Source organism: Ambystoma mexicanum, chromosome 6p (assembly GCF_040938575.1).
Source record: "Ambystoma mexicanum isolate Mex_15411 chromosome 6p, UKY_AmexF1_1, whole genome shotgun sequence".
NCBI lineage: Eukaryota > Metazoa > Chordata > Amphibia > Caudata > Ambystomatidae > Ambystoma > Ambystoma mexicanum.
Window position 1 is genome coordinate 760385833 of NC_090935.1, and position 17099 is coordinate 760402931.

Below are 17099 nucleotides of genomic sequence, written 5' to 3' on the forward strand. Positions count from 1 at the left end.
CAGTTAGAGTTACGGCCAACGGGTGTCTGTCCCAACCTTTCCCCCAACAGAGGGGCACTAGGTGGGGTGCCCTCTGTTGCCCTTGCTCTTCGCTTTGACCATGGAAATCTTGGATGGATACCTGAGGGGGGAGCCATGGGTTGAGGGCATCAGGTTGGGAAATAGGGAATTTAAGCTCGGTCTTTATGCGGACGACGTAATGCTCCATCTGAAGCATTCCACTCAGTCCATCTCAGCGGCCCTGGAGGTGATTGCGGAATATGGAAGGGTCTCAGGGTTTAAAGTAAATACAAGCAAGTCAGTGGTCTTCCCATTCTCTCCAGACGCGGCCAGGAACATAGAAGAACTGGTGCCCCTGGGGTTGCAGATCCAATTAGACCGGCAGAAATACCTGGGGATAAACCTAGTCCGCCCGGACCAGGACTTGGGCCAGGCCAACTACACACAGCTCTTTGAAAAGCTATATTCTCACATCGTGACATGGGGAAGGGGACAGCAGTCGTGGATGGGCCGGTTGAACGCCATAAGGATGAACCTCCTCCCGAGGGTCCAATACCTGTTCCAGATGCTTCCAATTAGCGCGCCAATAGAACACCTGAAAGAAGCCAGGTGGCGCATTGTACGGTTCCTTTGGCAGGGCCGGAAGCCTAGGATGAGCTATGACACACTTACCTTGCCCAAGGACAAGGGGGGAGTGGGACTACCCGATCTGACAACATACTATAGGGCGGCACAACTTAGAACATTGATTCCACACTTGAGGGAAGACCCAGACAAACAGTGGGTCTTTTTAGACAAACCATCACCTACTCCCGGCTACAGTGGGGTAGTGGCTCTGGGTTCCTAAGAGCCGTCTCCAGAAATGTATTAGGGAACACCCGATCCTCGGGGTACACTCGGAAGTCATGGCTATGGGGAGGAGGGGTTGAGGGGATAACCATATGGCCTTCCCCGATGAGCCACATCTGGGCACCACTAGTTAGGGATGAGATACCAGACGCAAATGCTATCAGTCGTGGTTCGAGGCGGGACTGGCGAGGGTGGGCCAACTGGTCCGGAATGGGGAATTCGTAAGCATCCAAAAACTGGAGGAAGCCCTGGGAATAGGGAAATTGTCGGTCCTCCTATACCTGAGACTTCAGGGAGTATTTATGTCTGACAAATGGAAGGAACAGATTCAGAGGGAATTTACGCCGGTGGAAAAGATACTAGATGGCTTTGCAGACATGAGGGGCCTTATCTCACGCCTCTATGGGGCATTGTTGGAACCAGAGACGGGGGCCACTGGGGCTCTCCGCTCTGGAAAAGGGATCTGGGCATTGAACTGGGGAATAGTCTCTGGCAACAAATGTGCAGACGGGTCTTCAAGGCCTCCATCTCATGGCAGTATAAATTGCATGCAATAAAACGTCTCCACCGATGGCAATATGACCATGTTTGCCGGCCCATGATGTTCCCGAAGGTGAACCCTCATTGCTGGCATGGATGCAGAGCCAGGGCCGATTAATGGCACATGTGGTGGGGCTGCCCACGGGTTCAGTTCTTCTGGGTTGGATCAGAGACGCAGAGGGGAACATATGCAGTGAACCCATTGCTTGTGCTATTTGGGATTGAAAGACGTGCAGAGGACTGGGGGGGCACCTTCACCCTTGGCCCACTTTCTTCTGCTGGCAGCACGGGTCCGCAAGACCAGACACTGGAAAAGGGAACACATCCCAACGGTACAGGAATGGTCGGCCACGGTCAAAGACATATACCTAATGGAAAGTATTTCTGCTGCGTTACATGGGAGCGGCGCCCAGGCTGAAACCGAATGGCTACAATTCCATGCTGTGTTCTAGTGGGGGTGGGGGGATGAGCGAAAAGGGGAAAGGTCAGCCCAAGCCGATACACGCAAAGCTTCAGAGGGGAACACCATAACGAAAATCATGGCAAGTTGGGTGCAGTGATGACCCATCTGACCCGAGACTGTTTATCGAGAGCATCGCTCAATTATTAGTAACCTAAATGCATCACCACCTTTATTGGGGGGGGCGGGAAAAGTTGGGGACATATTAAGACATGTTGTTTATTTTCTATGCTGAGACGGTATCACCGTCAATTTGTCGTTTTTGAAATCCTACTATGTACTCGCAAAAACCTAATAAAAAAATAAAAAAAGGAGGTCCAACCCTGGTCCCTTCCTACATCCTGAAAAATACACAAGGGGTTTATAGTCGCTCAATGTCAATGGAAGGGCTATGCCCAAGCTTATACTGGTAACACAGAAAAGGAAGGGGTGGGCAGGCAAACCCTAGCGTAGTTGCGCCAACAAGCATATATAATGTTCGTAGATGGTCCTAAATTTCTCAGGGGAACGAGGAATCACCTGTTGTATCTGTAGAGTGCTGTAAATGGCTAGATAACAGCAAAAAGTGTCGGGGCCCGTCAGTAAGCAACATAGTGGATTACAAAGAGGAACACAGAAGGTTCTAACTGTCCATACCTCTGTGTGGTGCTATCCCTAGTGGCCGCTGGTGGGCTGACTACCTAATAGCAGATAGAAAAAGAGACAGAGTATTATGCTCAATTTTTAAACCAATGTTTACTTTCGTGCAAAAAAAGCTTAATGAACTTGTGACCCAGGCATTGTTGTGTACAGTGTGTGAACAAAACAGATAGCATTGATCGGCCAAACCCTTGCTTCTAATCAATTTAAAATTATAGGGTACTTAAATACCAAGCAGCATTAGGGCAAAATGATTACTTTATTGGCCATTACTGGAGGTAAGTAGACCCTGTTTAAAAGATATCGGGCATCATTACAAGAGTGCCGGTCTCGGTTCTGTGAGCGGCGACATCCTGCCTGCTGGGTCAGACCTGGCGGGCTGGACGGCAGCCGCTCACAGACTTTGACGGAAGCACCGACACTATTGCACACAGTGCCTGTGCTTCCGTCCTCCCCATTGAGTCCTATAGGACTCAATGGGAATGGGGAGTAATATTTTCCGGCGCCTGACTTCACGGACCACCAGGGCTGTAATGCCCCGGTGATTCCGTGAAGTCAGGCGCCGGACGAAATGACAACTCTGGTGGCAGCCTGCCGGTTTTACCGGCATGGCTACCGCCGGAGTTGTAATGAGGCCCATTGTCTCAAAGTGTAAGACTAAAATGTGGTACTATTTTGTGAAGACTATAGCAGGGGAGTAAGAACTAGAGTATCTTACTCTAACCCTGGTGCAAGCGTGGTGTGTGATAGCAGATGTACTGCTGTCTCCACTTGTGGGTCAACCGGTTTCGGTGATTAAGTTGTTAAAGCCACCTTCTTGAGGACCGCCTTCAATTTTTATAACAAGGAAAATGGCTACTGATATGCAGCCTACTCATGTTGCTGTAGACAGTAATCAAACATGACAATGGAACAATCTCACTTCAAGGTTGTTTACGGAGACATTCATGCTGAGTATTAGCCTTGCTTTTCCTCTTTCCCCTGAGATATTTAGGTCCATCTACAAACATTATGCATCCTTCCTACGTCCTAAGATCCCATAACCGTTCCTAGTAAAAGCACAAATAAAATAAATGTATTCTGTCATTAAAAACGTGGGGACATCCCTATCTCGCTACTCTACTAAAGGGAATTTGTGTAATTGTAACCTATGGGTGTGCTATCCTTAAAAGTTGGAATGCACTTACAGTGTGTGATACAGTTAATCCTTACGTCTACTGAAGACTCGAGAAAAGCATTTTCGTATGGTGCTGAACTGTTTTTGCAAGTGGATATCCTCACTAGTCTAGAATTCTTATCAAACCGAGCCATTAGCCTATCTCTTAGAATTGACCAATAAGTAGTAGCTGCCAAACCCTCATGTAAGTAGGTAAAGGCAGCAAAATACAAAGATGATTAGATTGCATAAACATCTCTCTCTACTGAACTGTATCCGACTGGAGAAAACTCACTAATCTGGGAATTGAGAAGGATTGAGAAGGATTGCAGAGTTACAGCCAAGGGTCAGACAGTATAAAGGACTCCTAGAGAACATACAGTACTCGTACATGAGGCTTTGTGGAATGTAGAGCATGTGAAGGTACAACAGTGACAAAACGGTCATGCATCACAAACTGCAACACGAGAGCAACATTATTTAGACAAAGGAACGCAAACATGAAGGCCTGCTGAAAAAAAAAGATGACGTGTGCACATTCACTGAAAATGCTCACAGTCCTCCCTATAACCAGCTATGCAACTGATCTAGGGAATTAAACAAGATAAATCATTACTATCAACTATTCTATATAGTCTTTCTTCACTCTCCTGCATGGTGGAAGAGTATTCTGTGGGGTCATTTGCTCACTGTGTTCATCCCGACTGAGCAACAAAATGATTGTAACTAATGCAAGGAACTTCAGAATGGTTGATGCTGAACAGGATATACATCTGGAATGACGATGTTATAAAGATAATATTTTGCTCACTTTCTGAAACCAGAGACTCGCAAAATGTTTTAAGAATATACAACACAGCACAACACAGGTACACATAAATAACTTTATTGACACCTATTTTATCGTCCATTGGTTCTGGACCCATAACAAATCGGACCCTATTGGAAATCAAGAACCAGACAAAGGAGCATAATGGATTTTGTGAACATTCTTCATAATCAGACAACATGAATGGCGCTGTTGTACACTTGATAGGATGGGGACATTTCAAAAAATGAACTGAAGGAGAGACTGATATTACAGAATAAGACATCTCTTCTCTTTGTATAGCCTATTGAAAATGGTACAGCAACATCTTGAGCAGTTCTGATATTCATTTAAATAAATGGCAAATGGTAAATTAGCACGCATGTTGTGGGTCTTCCCGCCAAGAATTCTAGGGTGATAGGAAAATAGTTACCACTTGGTGCACACAAGAGAGTATGAGAGCCTGATCAAATCCTGTTTTGATTTTCACGGCAGTGCATGGAAAAGCAGGTCCTGTTAGGGTTGTGCTGAAATTTCTTTTGTAGTTTGTAAGACCTGAAGGGGTGGGTAGGACACAGACGCGCAGTTCAGCAATTTCTCTTTTTATAGGCCAAAGAAGGTGGATAAGCTTCTGCAGAGTATTTGTAGCACACAGAGTAGAGAAGATATGGTGTTGACTGTGCTCTTTGTGTTTTGAACAGCTTAAGGGCTACATTTTGCTACCACAGATAGAGGAAAGTAGTCTTTTTTTTACAATCCAACGCTATCTTCTGCTATCCTTGCTATTGACATTGCATATAAGAAATAATTCCTACTATGTCATGCAGTGAGTTGGGACAAGGTGGAAGTATGTTTCTACTTATGTAAAATCCATTTTGCCTTGGAAACACCTTCTGCCCCCATAAGTCTTTAAAAAAAGTAAGCCTGGGCCTGCAGGATATGCCATTTTCCAGCAGGGCTTTTACAAAAGAACTGCAGCAGGATATGCAAAATGGTGGTGCCTGTCTCCATGCAAACCTCTGAACCGCACAGGGATTTCGAAATTAAGAAAAAAATCCATAATGCTAAGCAAAAATCTAGTTTTGTCTGGGACAAACAATTCTCAGACAGTAGGCATACTTCCAAGTTTGGACTGATGGGTTTGCCTGAGCCCTAATCTTGGGATACTATCGTACATGAAAGCTATATGTATTGTCCTTTGTCAATTACCTGCGCTGCACTCTGGAGTGAGTGTTGTGTTAGATTGCGGAGTGCACGTGATATGGAATGTTGGTGTATGACGTGATTGAATGAGTGTTGAGTGGCTCGTGAAGTGACACCTGATGGCGGATGTCGTTGGTTTGCTGATTAAAGGAGCATCAATCAAATTAACCGGCTCTGTGTGTACTTCAAAGCATGAAGCAACATTTTGGCGACAAGACCAACGACCACCACTGGACCTGCGCAACAGGCTTACCTGGTGTTGGTTGATGCTCCCTCATCGCTGATCCTGTGTCAAAGAAGAGCTCAAGTAAGGCGCAACGCGACTCGGAGCAGCAGCAGCTATTTTGATTTTATAAGTGATTGCTGGGGTGCAGGCAAAGAGTCATCATTTTTTTTTAAAGCAAGTTGTGATGAGATCAGGAAAGGATTAGAAGAAAGGACCTAACACAGACAGGAAACGTGCCACCATTTTGAATATATTAAAAGAAACTCGAGCCCAGGCAGAGAACAGCTTTCATCCTGAAGTAGTTCTTCACATGACAAAATAAAAAAAGAAAAAGAAAACGACATGAATGTTTTATTACAAGCAACACAGTGCTAGACAACAGTTTTCAATTTGTTTTTCTTTCAATTTCTTGAGGCAACTGTCGTAAAGAATTTGTAGTACAGAGATGCAAGGAATAACAATGCATCCTCCAGAGGTTTTTTGCCGAATCCTGGTCAGCCTAGTGGTTTGTGGCCAGAATGGAGAGAATATTGGAAAAACCATGTCAAGACTGTTGAACAGGATGGACTGTTTCCACAGAGGAAGAAGCTACTGTTACCGCTGCTTTGGGGCTTGAAGGCCAGCGCAAATATAGGGAATTGACGGAACTGACAGGGAAATGAAGCTGTGACGTAGATGAATATGAACGGGATTTAAGGCAATTGGATACATATTATGCCTCAGAGGTAAACGTTGCAATTAACAGATACAACTTCTACACTAGGTCGCAAAAAGATGAAACAGTGGAGGAGTATGTATAAGCTCTTAAGAAGCTAGCTCACACTTGCCATTTTTTTTGGTGCAGACATCACGCTGGATGAAATGATTAGAGACAGGTTCAGGACAAGTTGTGGATGGTGGGTAACCCCTCTTTGTCAGAGGCTGTGGCAATTGCGAAGAGGGTTGAACACACTCACCTCTGTTCGAAGGAGATTAAGAATAAGAAGATGGAAGTTATACAAGCTCAAACTGTTAGTCAGAACCAAACCAAGCCAGCCCAAGAGTCTGGAGAACAATCCACTGTGAATGTCGTGAGGAACAAAAGAGATAAAGAAGAGGCTGATGAAGCAAGTGGAAGACATTATAAGTTGAAAGATCAGGCTTGTAGAGAAAACAAGAGGAGTGAGAGCAGAGGTAAGGATAGATGCTTTAAGTGTGGCAAAGCAGGACATTAGGCCAATTCAAGAAACTGTCCGGCCATTAATCAGACCTGTGCAATTTGTAGAAGGAGAGGTTATTTTGCAGTGGTCAGTAGAAATAAGACAAATGTGTCAGTTGTACAAGAAGACACAGATTCAGAAGAAGAAGAAGGTGTAGTATTGGTTCGTGAACCAGCTGGTGGAGAATTGAAATACCCCAGATGTGACATTTTAATAGAGAATTGGAAGCCATCAGTCATGGTGGATGGTTGTTCCCCATACACCATAATTACAGCCAAGACATGGGAGAAATTAAGATACGAAGGTTTGAAAGCAAAAGTTCATCCACTGGACATTAAGAACCCTGGAGGATTCGAAGGTTCCAAGATTCACATCAGAGGCTCTCTCAAAAGTATTGTACAGTTCAAGGATCATCAAGCGGAAATCAAGGTTTTCATCAAAAGGAAGGGTGTAAATGTTCTTGGCTGGAGAGATCAAGCTGTATTAAAAATAAGATTGGATCCATGCGTGGAAGAGCCGTTTCTGTTGGTGAAGAGCAACAGTCCATGTATGGAAAAGAATTTGGAAAAGGATCCTGGTGATGTTTCAGCAAGAGTTAGGCTTGTTAAAGAATTATTCTCATAAGATAGTTTTTAAACCTGGAGCAAAGACAGTGGCGCATGCCAAGGCGAGACCGATACCGTTCGCCTTGGTAGAAAAGGTAGAACAAGAACTGAAAAGACTTGAGAATGAAGAAGTCATAGAAAGGATTGAATCGTCTCAATGGGTGAGCCCCATTGTCGTTACTGTAAAGAAGAACGGGAAGCTGAGAATTTGTGTAGATCTCAGGGATTTAAAAAAGAATATATTGGTGGACAAATATCTGTTGTCTATAATATCAGAGATGTTGAACTGCATTGAAGGAGCTGACATATTTACTACGGTAGATTACCATCAGATCAGTCTCACAGAAGATTGCAGAGATTTAACTGCCTTCATTACGCCGTTCGGCATGTACCACCAAGAGAATGCTATTCGGTTTAGCTTCTGCTGCTGCGGTATTCCAAAGGGTCATAACTCAAGTGCTGAAAGGACTTAAGGGAATATTCGTTTATTAGGATATCATTGTATTTGGAAAGGGGGAGTGTGAGCATGACGAAAGGTTGCATAAAGTGCTGTTGCGATTGAATGAGAAAGGTTTGAAGGTGGAAAGGAGTAAGTGTAAGTTTAAGGAGCCTGAAGTGGAGTACTTAGGCCAAGTGGTCAGTGGGAAGGGTTATAAACCCAAGATCGATGCATGAGAGCTATCAAAAAATGCACTGGATCCCATGAGTAAAGGAGCTTAGATAACTTTTGGGACATTGGGAATTTTATAAAAGTTTTGCAAGCTTTACAGAACCTATGATAAGGTTACTCAAAAAGGAGGTTAGATTTGAAGCAATAGTTTGTGTGAGTCATAGAATCTGGGATGATTTGTTTTTGGAAACCAAGCTCACTGTTGATGAAAGTGGGGATGGGTTGGGAGCGGCGTTATCCCTAATGGTGGAGAATGGGAGTGAAAGACTCATCTGCCATGCATCTAGGGCAGTGACTGAAGTAGAGAGTAGATATTCTGTAATTGAGAGGGAACTGTTGGCTTGTGTTTGGGCAATAAACTACTTCAGGAAACATGTGTGGGGGAATAAGTTTACGGTCTGTACCGATCATAAACCCCTAGTGGAGTGTCACGCTCACCTGGTCTCCACGGGGGCGTGCTCGTGTTCGAAGGATGATGTCTGCACTGGTGTCGCTCTGCTTAACTGAGGGTGCTAGCTCGCTTCTTCCCTTCGTTATAGCCTCAGGAGATGTTCGTCTGCAAGTGTAAACAAGATATTAGCCAATTGAATGAGCTGGTTTTGGTTTTCCCCTCCTTCCGATTTTCACTTCTCTTACTCTGGCTCACCTTGGTTTTTTAATGGGCGAGCTCTCCGTCCTGCACACTCTGGCAGGGGTGCGGTTTTACAGTCTTTCCAGGATCTAGTTACTTCACTGATCCGATGGATTGCTGAAGAGGAAAGGCTGGAGTAAGCAGGTAAGTCTCTATTCCAATAACTCCTTAAAATAGCTGCCTTAAGTCTTTCTGCTCGAGATATCTAATGTTCCTTCTTGTCTTTCAGGTGCGTCTTTAAGCAGCTTTCGGATGATGGATGACTCTCCTGACAATGATGAGCAGGATTCCAGCTGATAAGTATAGCACTGTGCGGGGTGCGCTAATTGTTTGTTGTATTTAGCTTACTTTGCTGTGTGCGCCTAACCTGCTTTGTCTGTTTCTGTTCGGCAGGTGCGGCGCAGTTCCAGGAAGAAGATGGAAGAGCTGCTTGACGGGTCGAGTTGCGGCGCGATGCTGGAATGAAGAACTGCTCGATGGAGTTCCTAGAGGTGGCGGAATTCAGGTGAGTAGCTACCCGAGAGGGTACCTTCAGTTCTGCTCTTCTACAGATGCGGCGGTCCGTGGGTAAGCAGATGTCGAGATCAGAATGTTCTGCAGGTAAGGTCTTCAATGCGTTTCTAACTCCTGTTCTTCTCTTTTCTCAGGTGCCGATGGAAAGAAGACCCTGGACGGGCGTGGCAGAAGGAAAGCAAGAGCTGAGCTGACGCGGTGAGCGTTACGCTGCAGGAGTGCAGAATAACGCGAACCGTGTTCAGTTTGCAGGATGCAGTTTAAATAGCCTTGCAAGTAGTACCAGGAAAATAGTCCCCCTTAACCGTATCCTGCCTCCAGGTAAAGTAGTCCCAAGCCACACCCTGTACTGAATGGCTCAGCCTCTCAGAGCCAAGCATAAGGCCCATGTATTTAGCACCTACCATGAGCCTGGCACCAGCGGCGCCAGGACTGAGTCCAGGTGAGCCTAGCTGGGGCCTGGGAAGTCCCCAAGGAAGCCAAAGTCCGGGATGGGCTCACCAGTTTCAGGGTTTTGGGAGCATGCACCATGACATGGAGGTTTTATCTGTGCAAGATATGTGCAGAGCAACACCTTGACTTGCTAGGTTGAGTTTGAGGTTACAAGATTACTATTTTGAAGTTAAGTATGTGCCTGGGAAGAAGAATCTGGTTGCCGATTTCCTTTCAAGATTTCCTCTAAGTGTTGAGGAAGTTGGGCAAGTTGAAGAGGTGGAGGCTGTTGCAGTAGTTTTGGAGGTGATTCCTAGGGAAAAATTGATTCAGGAGATACAGGACGATGAGGTTTTGTGCAAGGTTGTGGAGTATACAGTGAGAGGTTGGCCCAATAAGAGATTGGTGGACTAGAGATGTCTTCCGTTTCGGGAGGTTAAGAATGAGAGTTCCATTGAGGATGAGTTGTTGCTCAGGGGAGACAAGTTGATACCACCCCAGAGTCTTAGGGAAAGGTTAATCGAGAGGGTGCATCAGGGGCACCCAGGATCCACAGGCACCAAACGTAAAGTGCGGCCTAAATATTGGTGGCCGGCCTGGTATAGATCTGAAATGCTTCTGAGATGTTGTTGGCCTTATCAGAATTCGGACAAAAGTAGTAAGGTGGAGAAATCTGAACCCAATGTTATGCGTAAGCAAGAACAAACATGGGAACTAACTGGAATTGACATTGTAGGCCCAAATGGTAATTTGGGCAAGGAAAATAGATTTTTAATTGTTATGGTGGATCATTTTTCGAGGTGGCTTGAGATTAAAATTATTCGTAATGTAGGAACTAATGAGGTCATCAGGTTCATGCGACATGTTTTTAGAAGGGAAGATTATCCCAAGGTGATTAGTGACAATGGTGTACACTTCAGGAGTAATGGGATGATGAAGTATGCCAGGTCGTTTGGTGTTGAGTGGAGATTTTCAGCTAATTATCTATCATCCACAAACCAATAGGTTAGTGGAAAGGTGTAATAGGGTGGTTGTAGAAGCTGTTGAACAAGCCAATAGAAACAATATGTCTGTTGAAAAAGCTTTAGAGGAAAGGTTGTGGAGTTGTACGACATCTGTTAGAGCTTATTTGATGAGAGGCAGAGAGCCGAACACAGTGTTAAATCCTGTATGGGTGAATCAGAGGAAAACAGGGTTTGGGTGTGGTAGGAAGTTGGAGTATATGAGGTCTACCCAGCCATTGCAAGTATGGGTGGCACCTGGTGATTTTGTCAGGATAAAGAAGGGAAGAGTGGTGAGAAAGGGGGAATCGAAGTACACCAAGCCTATTAGAGTTAAAGAGGTTTTCAAAAATGCTGTTAGGATTCAAGATGGATCCATATGGAATTTGGATCGAGCGAGCAGATGGCGATGTCAAGGAGTGAGTACGGGTGTTGAGAATTGTGAGGAAGTAGAGCACAATGTTAAGGAATTGTTTGATGGGGATGTGATGAAAGAGTGCTGGAGGAGAAGGGAGAATTGTAATAGTTCTAGTGAACAAGAGGATAATAACACAACCAGTCAGAGGGGTGTCTGGGGGCAAAGAATCAGGAGACCCCCGGTGTGGTCAAAAGACTTTCATTAAGTAAATGGTGAAGAATTGACTCTCAATAGGTTTAAGAATTATTTACAAGTTTTATTGATTTGTTCATTATTATTGGCCTAAAAGCTTTGTTGCTCGTTATTGTTATGTTGGGAGGGAAGGGGATGTGTAGTGCCTTTTGTCCATTACCTGCGCTCCATTCCGGTGTGAATGTTGTGTTAGAATGCGGAGTGCACGTAATATGAAATGTGTGTGTGACGTGATTAAATGAGTGTTGAGTGGCTTGTGAAGTGACAGTTGATGGTGGATGGCGGAGGGTACGCAGGGTCATTGGTTTTCGGATTAAAGGGGCGTCAATCACATTAACTGGCTCTTTGTGTACTTCAAAGCCTGATGTAACATTATACAGTAACTTTTCAATTTAAAACAGTTAACTGAAAAATGGCAAGGCATAGAGTTTACACTTACCAGTTCTACAAATGTAAGTCCACCATAACTGTGAGCAACAAAAAATACATTCTCAGCCGCTGCTTGGGAAATGAACTTGTCCCACACATACAGTGCATGTTCTTCAGGTGAACCATTTTCCTATAGAGATACAATTAGATAATTAATATTTGCCAAATACTGTCTTGGTAAAAAATAAACAAACAAAAACAAAATTTAACCTTCAGAACCTTTCTTCTCTAACCATGTGATGGTAAATTAATGTAAAATGGCTTTAGGGACATCTATTGGCAGAAGAAAGAGCGTAAACTGAATGAGCCTGTGTGACTGTATTTTGTTTAGCATATTTACGTAAGTCCAAACAAACCCAAAGCAATGTTAGTGCTTTTAAATAAAAAAAAATACAAAAAAGTATATTCAAACAAAATCCATACTACGTTTATTGAAAAACAGAACAAGATAATGTGGCAAAAAAACAGGGGACAATTTTCAGCATTTAACATGTCACCAGAGATTAGGAAGCGAGGATTTGCAGAGGGAGGGGGCTGGCCATGCAAAAGATGGGATTAGTGTTCTTTGTTTGTGAACATTTGAGGTGTCCAACTGCACTATGGCATTACTTAAGTTCTTTTGCCACCTGAAATTGACAACATAGCCAAGAGGATAGTTGTTTTAGGCAGTAATGTAAACAACACGGCCAATTTTAAAATGAGATCTGAGCATCTAATGGAATTAACAAACAATTGTCTTCCCAAGATTATATTACCAATGAAATCGAAATGAGGCCTTGGGGAACTTGGTAACCATCAATCAGAACCCTTTTAACTTACGTAGGCTCAGTTGAGAAAGCACCAGGGACTGGCCACCGTTTCTGAAATGCACAGCAAGGATATATTGCTTGAATGTCCATACAATTAAAGTTACTCAGCCTAGTGACTAGAGTACTCATAGCCCTTAGTCCCCTTTCCGCCATCCTTGTGGGGTGTCCCCCAAAATGGGGACGGTACCCGAACCTTTGGAAGCGGAAATGGAGATTCCCCTTTAAATTTAGTATAGCGTGTAGGTGCGCGGCTTTGGCCATGGGAACACACCGCTGAGGCCCGGCCCTCCGGCGCCTAACCTAAGTCCCCTTTGAACACATCAGACACTTATATAACTGCCTACACTTAGTAACTATTAGCCATTGGCATACTAGTGGGGGAAGATGGGTGGGACGTGTGAAGGAAAGGGGACTAAGGACTAGGAGTACTCTAGTCACTATGTGAGAAACTTCAATTACTCATACATCCCGCCCACTTTCCTCCATCCTTGTGGGTGATTCCACTGAACTAGAAAATAGGGTGGCGCTGCGACAACCTGCCCCATATCTAGGATGAAGCTAAAAGGTACTTCAGAACCGCCTAACTAAATTCTTCATTTTGCCTGGAACTTGTGTCCAGCGAGGAGTGCTTACAGAAGGCCGACGGCGTGGCCCAAATAGCGACCCCGCTGATGACATCCCAAGAAGCATGTCTCTGAAACGAGACAACGTGGCCTTAGTTCTAACAGTATGGGCATAAATCTCTTCTGGAACAGATTTGCCCATGGCTATGTACTCCTCCGAAACGCCTGAACCATCCAACGGGTGATGGAAGCATTGGAAGCCTGAGAGTCAGGGTAGGAGCCCCCAAAAGTCACAAACAGTGCCACAGACCTCCTGAAGGATTTCGTCCAAGAGAGATAACACGTGAGCACCCTCTTGAGGTGCAAGGAATGTGGGACCCTCTCTGCCTACGAATGCGGGTTCGGGAAGAACATCGGCAGGCAGATCTCCTGATTCAGATATAAACAGAGAGACCACATTGGAAAAGAAGTTTGGGTGAGTGCACAAGATGACCGTGTAGTTGTGAAATGTGGTCAAGGGCTTGCACAAAGACAACGCCTGCAGCTCACTAACTCTGCGCGCAGAGGTGCGCGCCACCAATAAAACAGTCTTTAGCATCAGCAAGCGCATGTCCACATTGATGTGGTTCTTGCAGCTTTGCAACGCAAGCCTTTCGAGCCGATGGTCATGGTGAGTTCCAAAAAATTGATTTGATGCACATTACTTTCTCCGGTGAATATTATATCGAATGGGTTCTGATTAAGTCTATTCGTGAATTCCTGTTGCAGTGTATCAAGACCCCTGCTTTAATGATAGAGTCAAACTATGGATAAGATACATCGACTACATTTTCTTAATCTAGGACGGACCCGATACACTGCTGCAGGAATTCACTAATAGACTTAATCAGAACCCATTCGATATAATATTTACCGGAGAAAGTAATGTGCATCAAATCAATTTTTTGGACCTCACCATCTATGTCAACAAAGACCAACTGGAAACATGTACCTTTCGGAAACCAACAGAAGTGAACTCCATCTTACATGCTAACAGCTGCCACCAACGTGCAACCATCTGCAACATTTCCCTTGGGGAATATATTCGTGCAAGACGTAACTGCAAAAATGACCATAAATTCCAACAGGAGTGCAATCGACTAAGGAATCGTCGTTACGCTCACCTGGTACCCACAGAGACCCACCCAGCTGGGTGACTCGCTGGTATGCTTCTCAGCTTTGCCCTGATGTGGTCTGCGGGGAAGATTCTGCCTGAAAATACAAGAGGACTGTGTTCAAGACTGACCGACTGGGGTAAGTATCCTCCCTCCACCCCCGTATGCTTGCAGTCCCTCTGGCGCCCTCTCGTCACCTTGTGGTAGAATTAGGCATGCTCTCCGTCCTGCCTTCTTTGCAGGGGCGCGTTGTCTTTCATGGGCGAGTGCGGTCCAGTTACTTCACTGACGCCGGCCCGTTTGATATGGTTCAGGTGGGTCTTATTGCTGCTCTTTTGTTTTGTTGCTATCCTGCATGCCTTTCTTTGTTTAAAATGTCTCTTTTTTCTCCCTTAGGTATGCAGAGCTTCCGCGCAGCCAACTGGCTTGGTTGAGCCCTGCTGGTAAATGATGGTGCATTAAGAGTGCTATGATGCGGTAAGTAAGCGCTATGCGCAGCGCTGCAAAGTCTTGCCTTTGCTAACCTGTGTTTTTTCTTCCTTGTAGGTCGCGGTGTACTTCAGCACGAGTGTAATGTCCGGAGTGGTGCCAGCCGAGAGGCGACCAGCCAGGTAAGCCTTTTGAGCAGTTCGTAATTTGTAAATGTCTCTACAGCTTTCTTTAATGTTGCTTCTATCTTCCTCTTTCAGGTCGTTCTGTCCGGGAGGCGTGCAGATTCGAGGAAGCTGTTTTCAGTAGCTGTGAGTGTTTAAAGATGAAGACTGCAGGTAAGATGCTGCTGCTAATGATGTTCCTTTTGTCTCCTTGCAGGTTCTGCTTCTCCGAGGTTCGAGGGAATAGCTGGACACGGTGAGCGTCACGTTGCAAGCTGTAAAGTAACACAAAGCATGTTCTGCAGTCAGGGTGTGGTTTATATAGCCCAGGTAAAGTAGTTCCAGGCCTGCTACACCCAAAACACTAGACCGCATAGCTTGGTTCTAGTGAACCAAGCTATGTGGATGCCTCCATGTTGGCTGACAATACAATAAAGTAGTTCCCAAGCACCAGGACTGGCCCCATAAGGGCTTTTGAAGAGGATGCCAGGCTCTAGAGGCCCGAGTCCTGACTCCACCTCGCCAATGGGTTTGCCAGAGGCGGTTTTGGGCGAAGGTCGTGACATCGTTTTAGGCAAAGAGGATATCCAAACAAATGCCTACAGAAGGCCTTTGAGAAAATGAAAAATCTTCAACACCTAGATACCCTGATCCCGAAAAGCAGAACAGATGAGAAATTCACGAAAACAGTGTTTGTAACTCAATTTAACAAGGACCACAAAAGAATCCGAAAAATTCTTCAAAAACATTATTTACTTAAATTGGATGAACACTTATTCCTATATATTGAGGACAGACCAATTATCACTTTCAAGAAAGCTAGCACACTCAAGTCAATCATTTGTCCATCTTTGTTACCTGATATAAAAGAAGAGACACAACATACGTGGCTGACCTCAAATCACCCTGGATTCAGAAAATGTGGGTTTTGCACAATGTGCAAATTTGCAAGTGACAAGACGAAAGAACTTGTGGGTCTAAACAGCAAAACCTTTCAAATCAAACACATGATTAACTGCAGAACTAACTATGTGGTCTATGTTATTATTTGCACGTGCAAAAAAATGTACATTGGCAGTACTAAAAGGGAGCTGAGGATAAGGATATGGGACACACTTGACGAAAATTGGAAGCCAAGATTCAGCATTACCATTATCCATGCATTGGCAAAAGAACCACCAAATGGATGATACGACTCTGATCAGATTTGTTGGCCTACAGCAAGTCATACTAACCAAAAGAGGAGGTGATTGAGTTAAAGCACTACGCCAAGCAGAAGCCAGATTAATTTTTTTATTTAACACAACTGTATTAGGCTTAAATTTTGATACTGAAATGGCGTTGTTCCTGTAGGTGGCTATAAGCAATTGTACATATATACTTTTGTCTTGGACAAGTTGATGTTGTATATAAGTATTGAATAATATATAAGAATATTGTGTTTTGTCTATGAAGCAATACCAATATGGTAATGAATATTGTAGCTATGTCGCTTTGATATAGACTCGTTATTAATATAGAGTAGATATAATTATACGCCACACACAACCACAATGAGTAAGGGTAAGATGTTTAGCTACGACTTAGTCCCTATTCTCCAAGGTCATTAGTAGAATAAAAGGGGAAATATTCAGTCTCTATTACAATATTGAGGTACTGTTAATACAAATAGCTCCTTATTGATCGCTGAATGTAATTTTTGTAAACATACAAACTAAATGGGTGAGAGTATACCTTTAAAATAGGTTTGTCTACACCACGGTCGTCATGAAGACCCGACTTAGGTAGACAACGGAGCATCTAAACATGCACCGTAGTTTTGAAAATAAGGATTTGTTGCATTAATGAGTATCTTATTGTACATACCATACTTTACAAGAGGATTGTAGGGCCCGCACTGGTAGAAGTCGGGCCCTTTTACCATCATTAGATGGACGAACGGAGCGATGCGTCGCCATGCTAACATTTAAATAAATGGTCCCAAAATGGCGCCGGCCACTCGAGGACGA

At 44.3% G+C, this 17099-nt stretch overlaps 1 protein-coding gene across 4 annotated transcripts in view; it reads right to left on the reverse strand.

Annotated features, from left to right (window-relative positions):
* Window positions 1-17099, reverse strand: part of ARB2A (ARB2 cotranscriptional regulator A) — a 2893216-nt gene that overhangs the window by 1143248 nt on the left and 1732869 nt on the right. For all 4 annotated transcript variants that reach the window (XM_069627631.1, XM_069627632.1, XM_069627634.1 and 1 more), the window contains one exon: window positions 11982-12101. In XM_069627631.1, the coding sequence (XP_069483732.1) occupies window positions 11982-12101 (120 nt within the window). The remainder of the gene's footprint in view (window positions 1-11981; window positions 12102-17099) is intronic.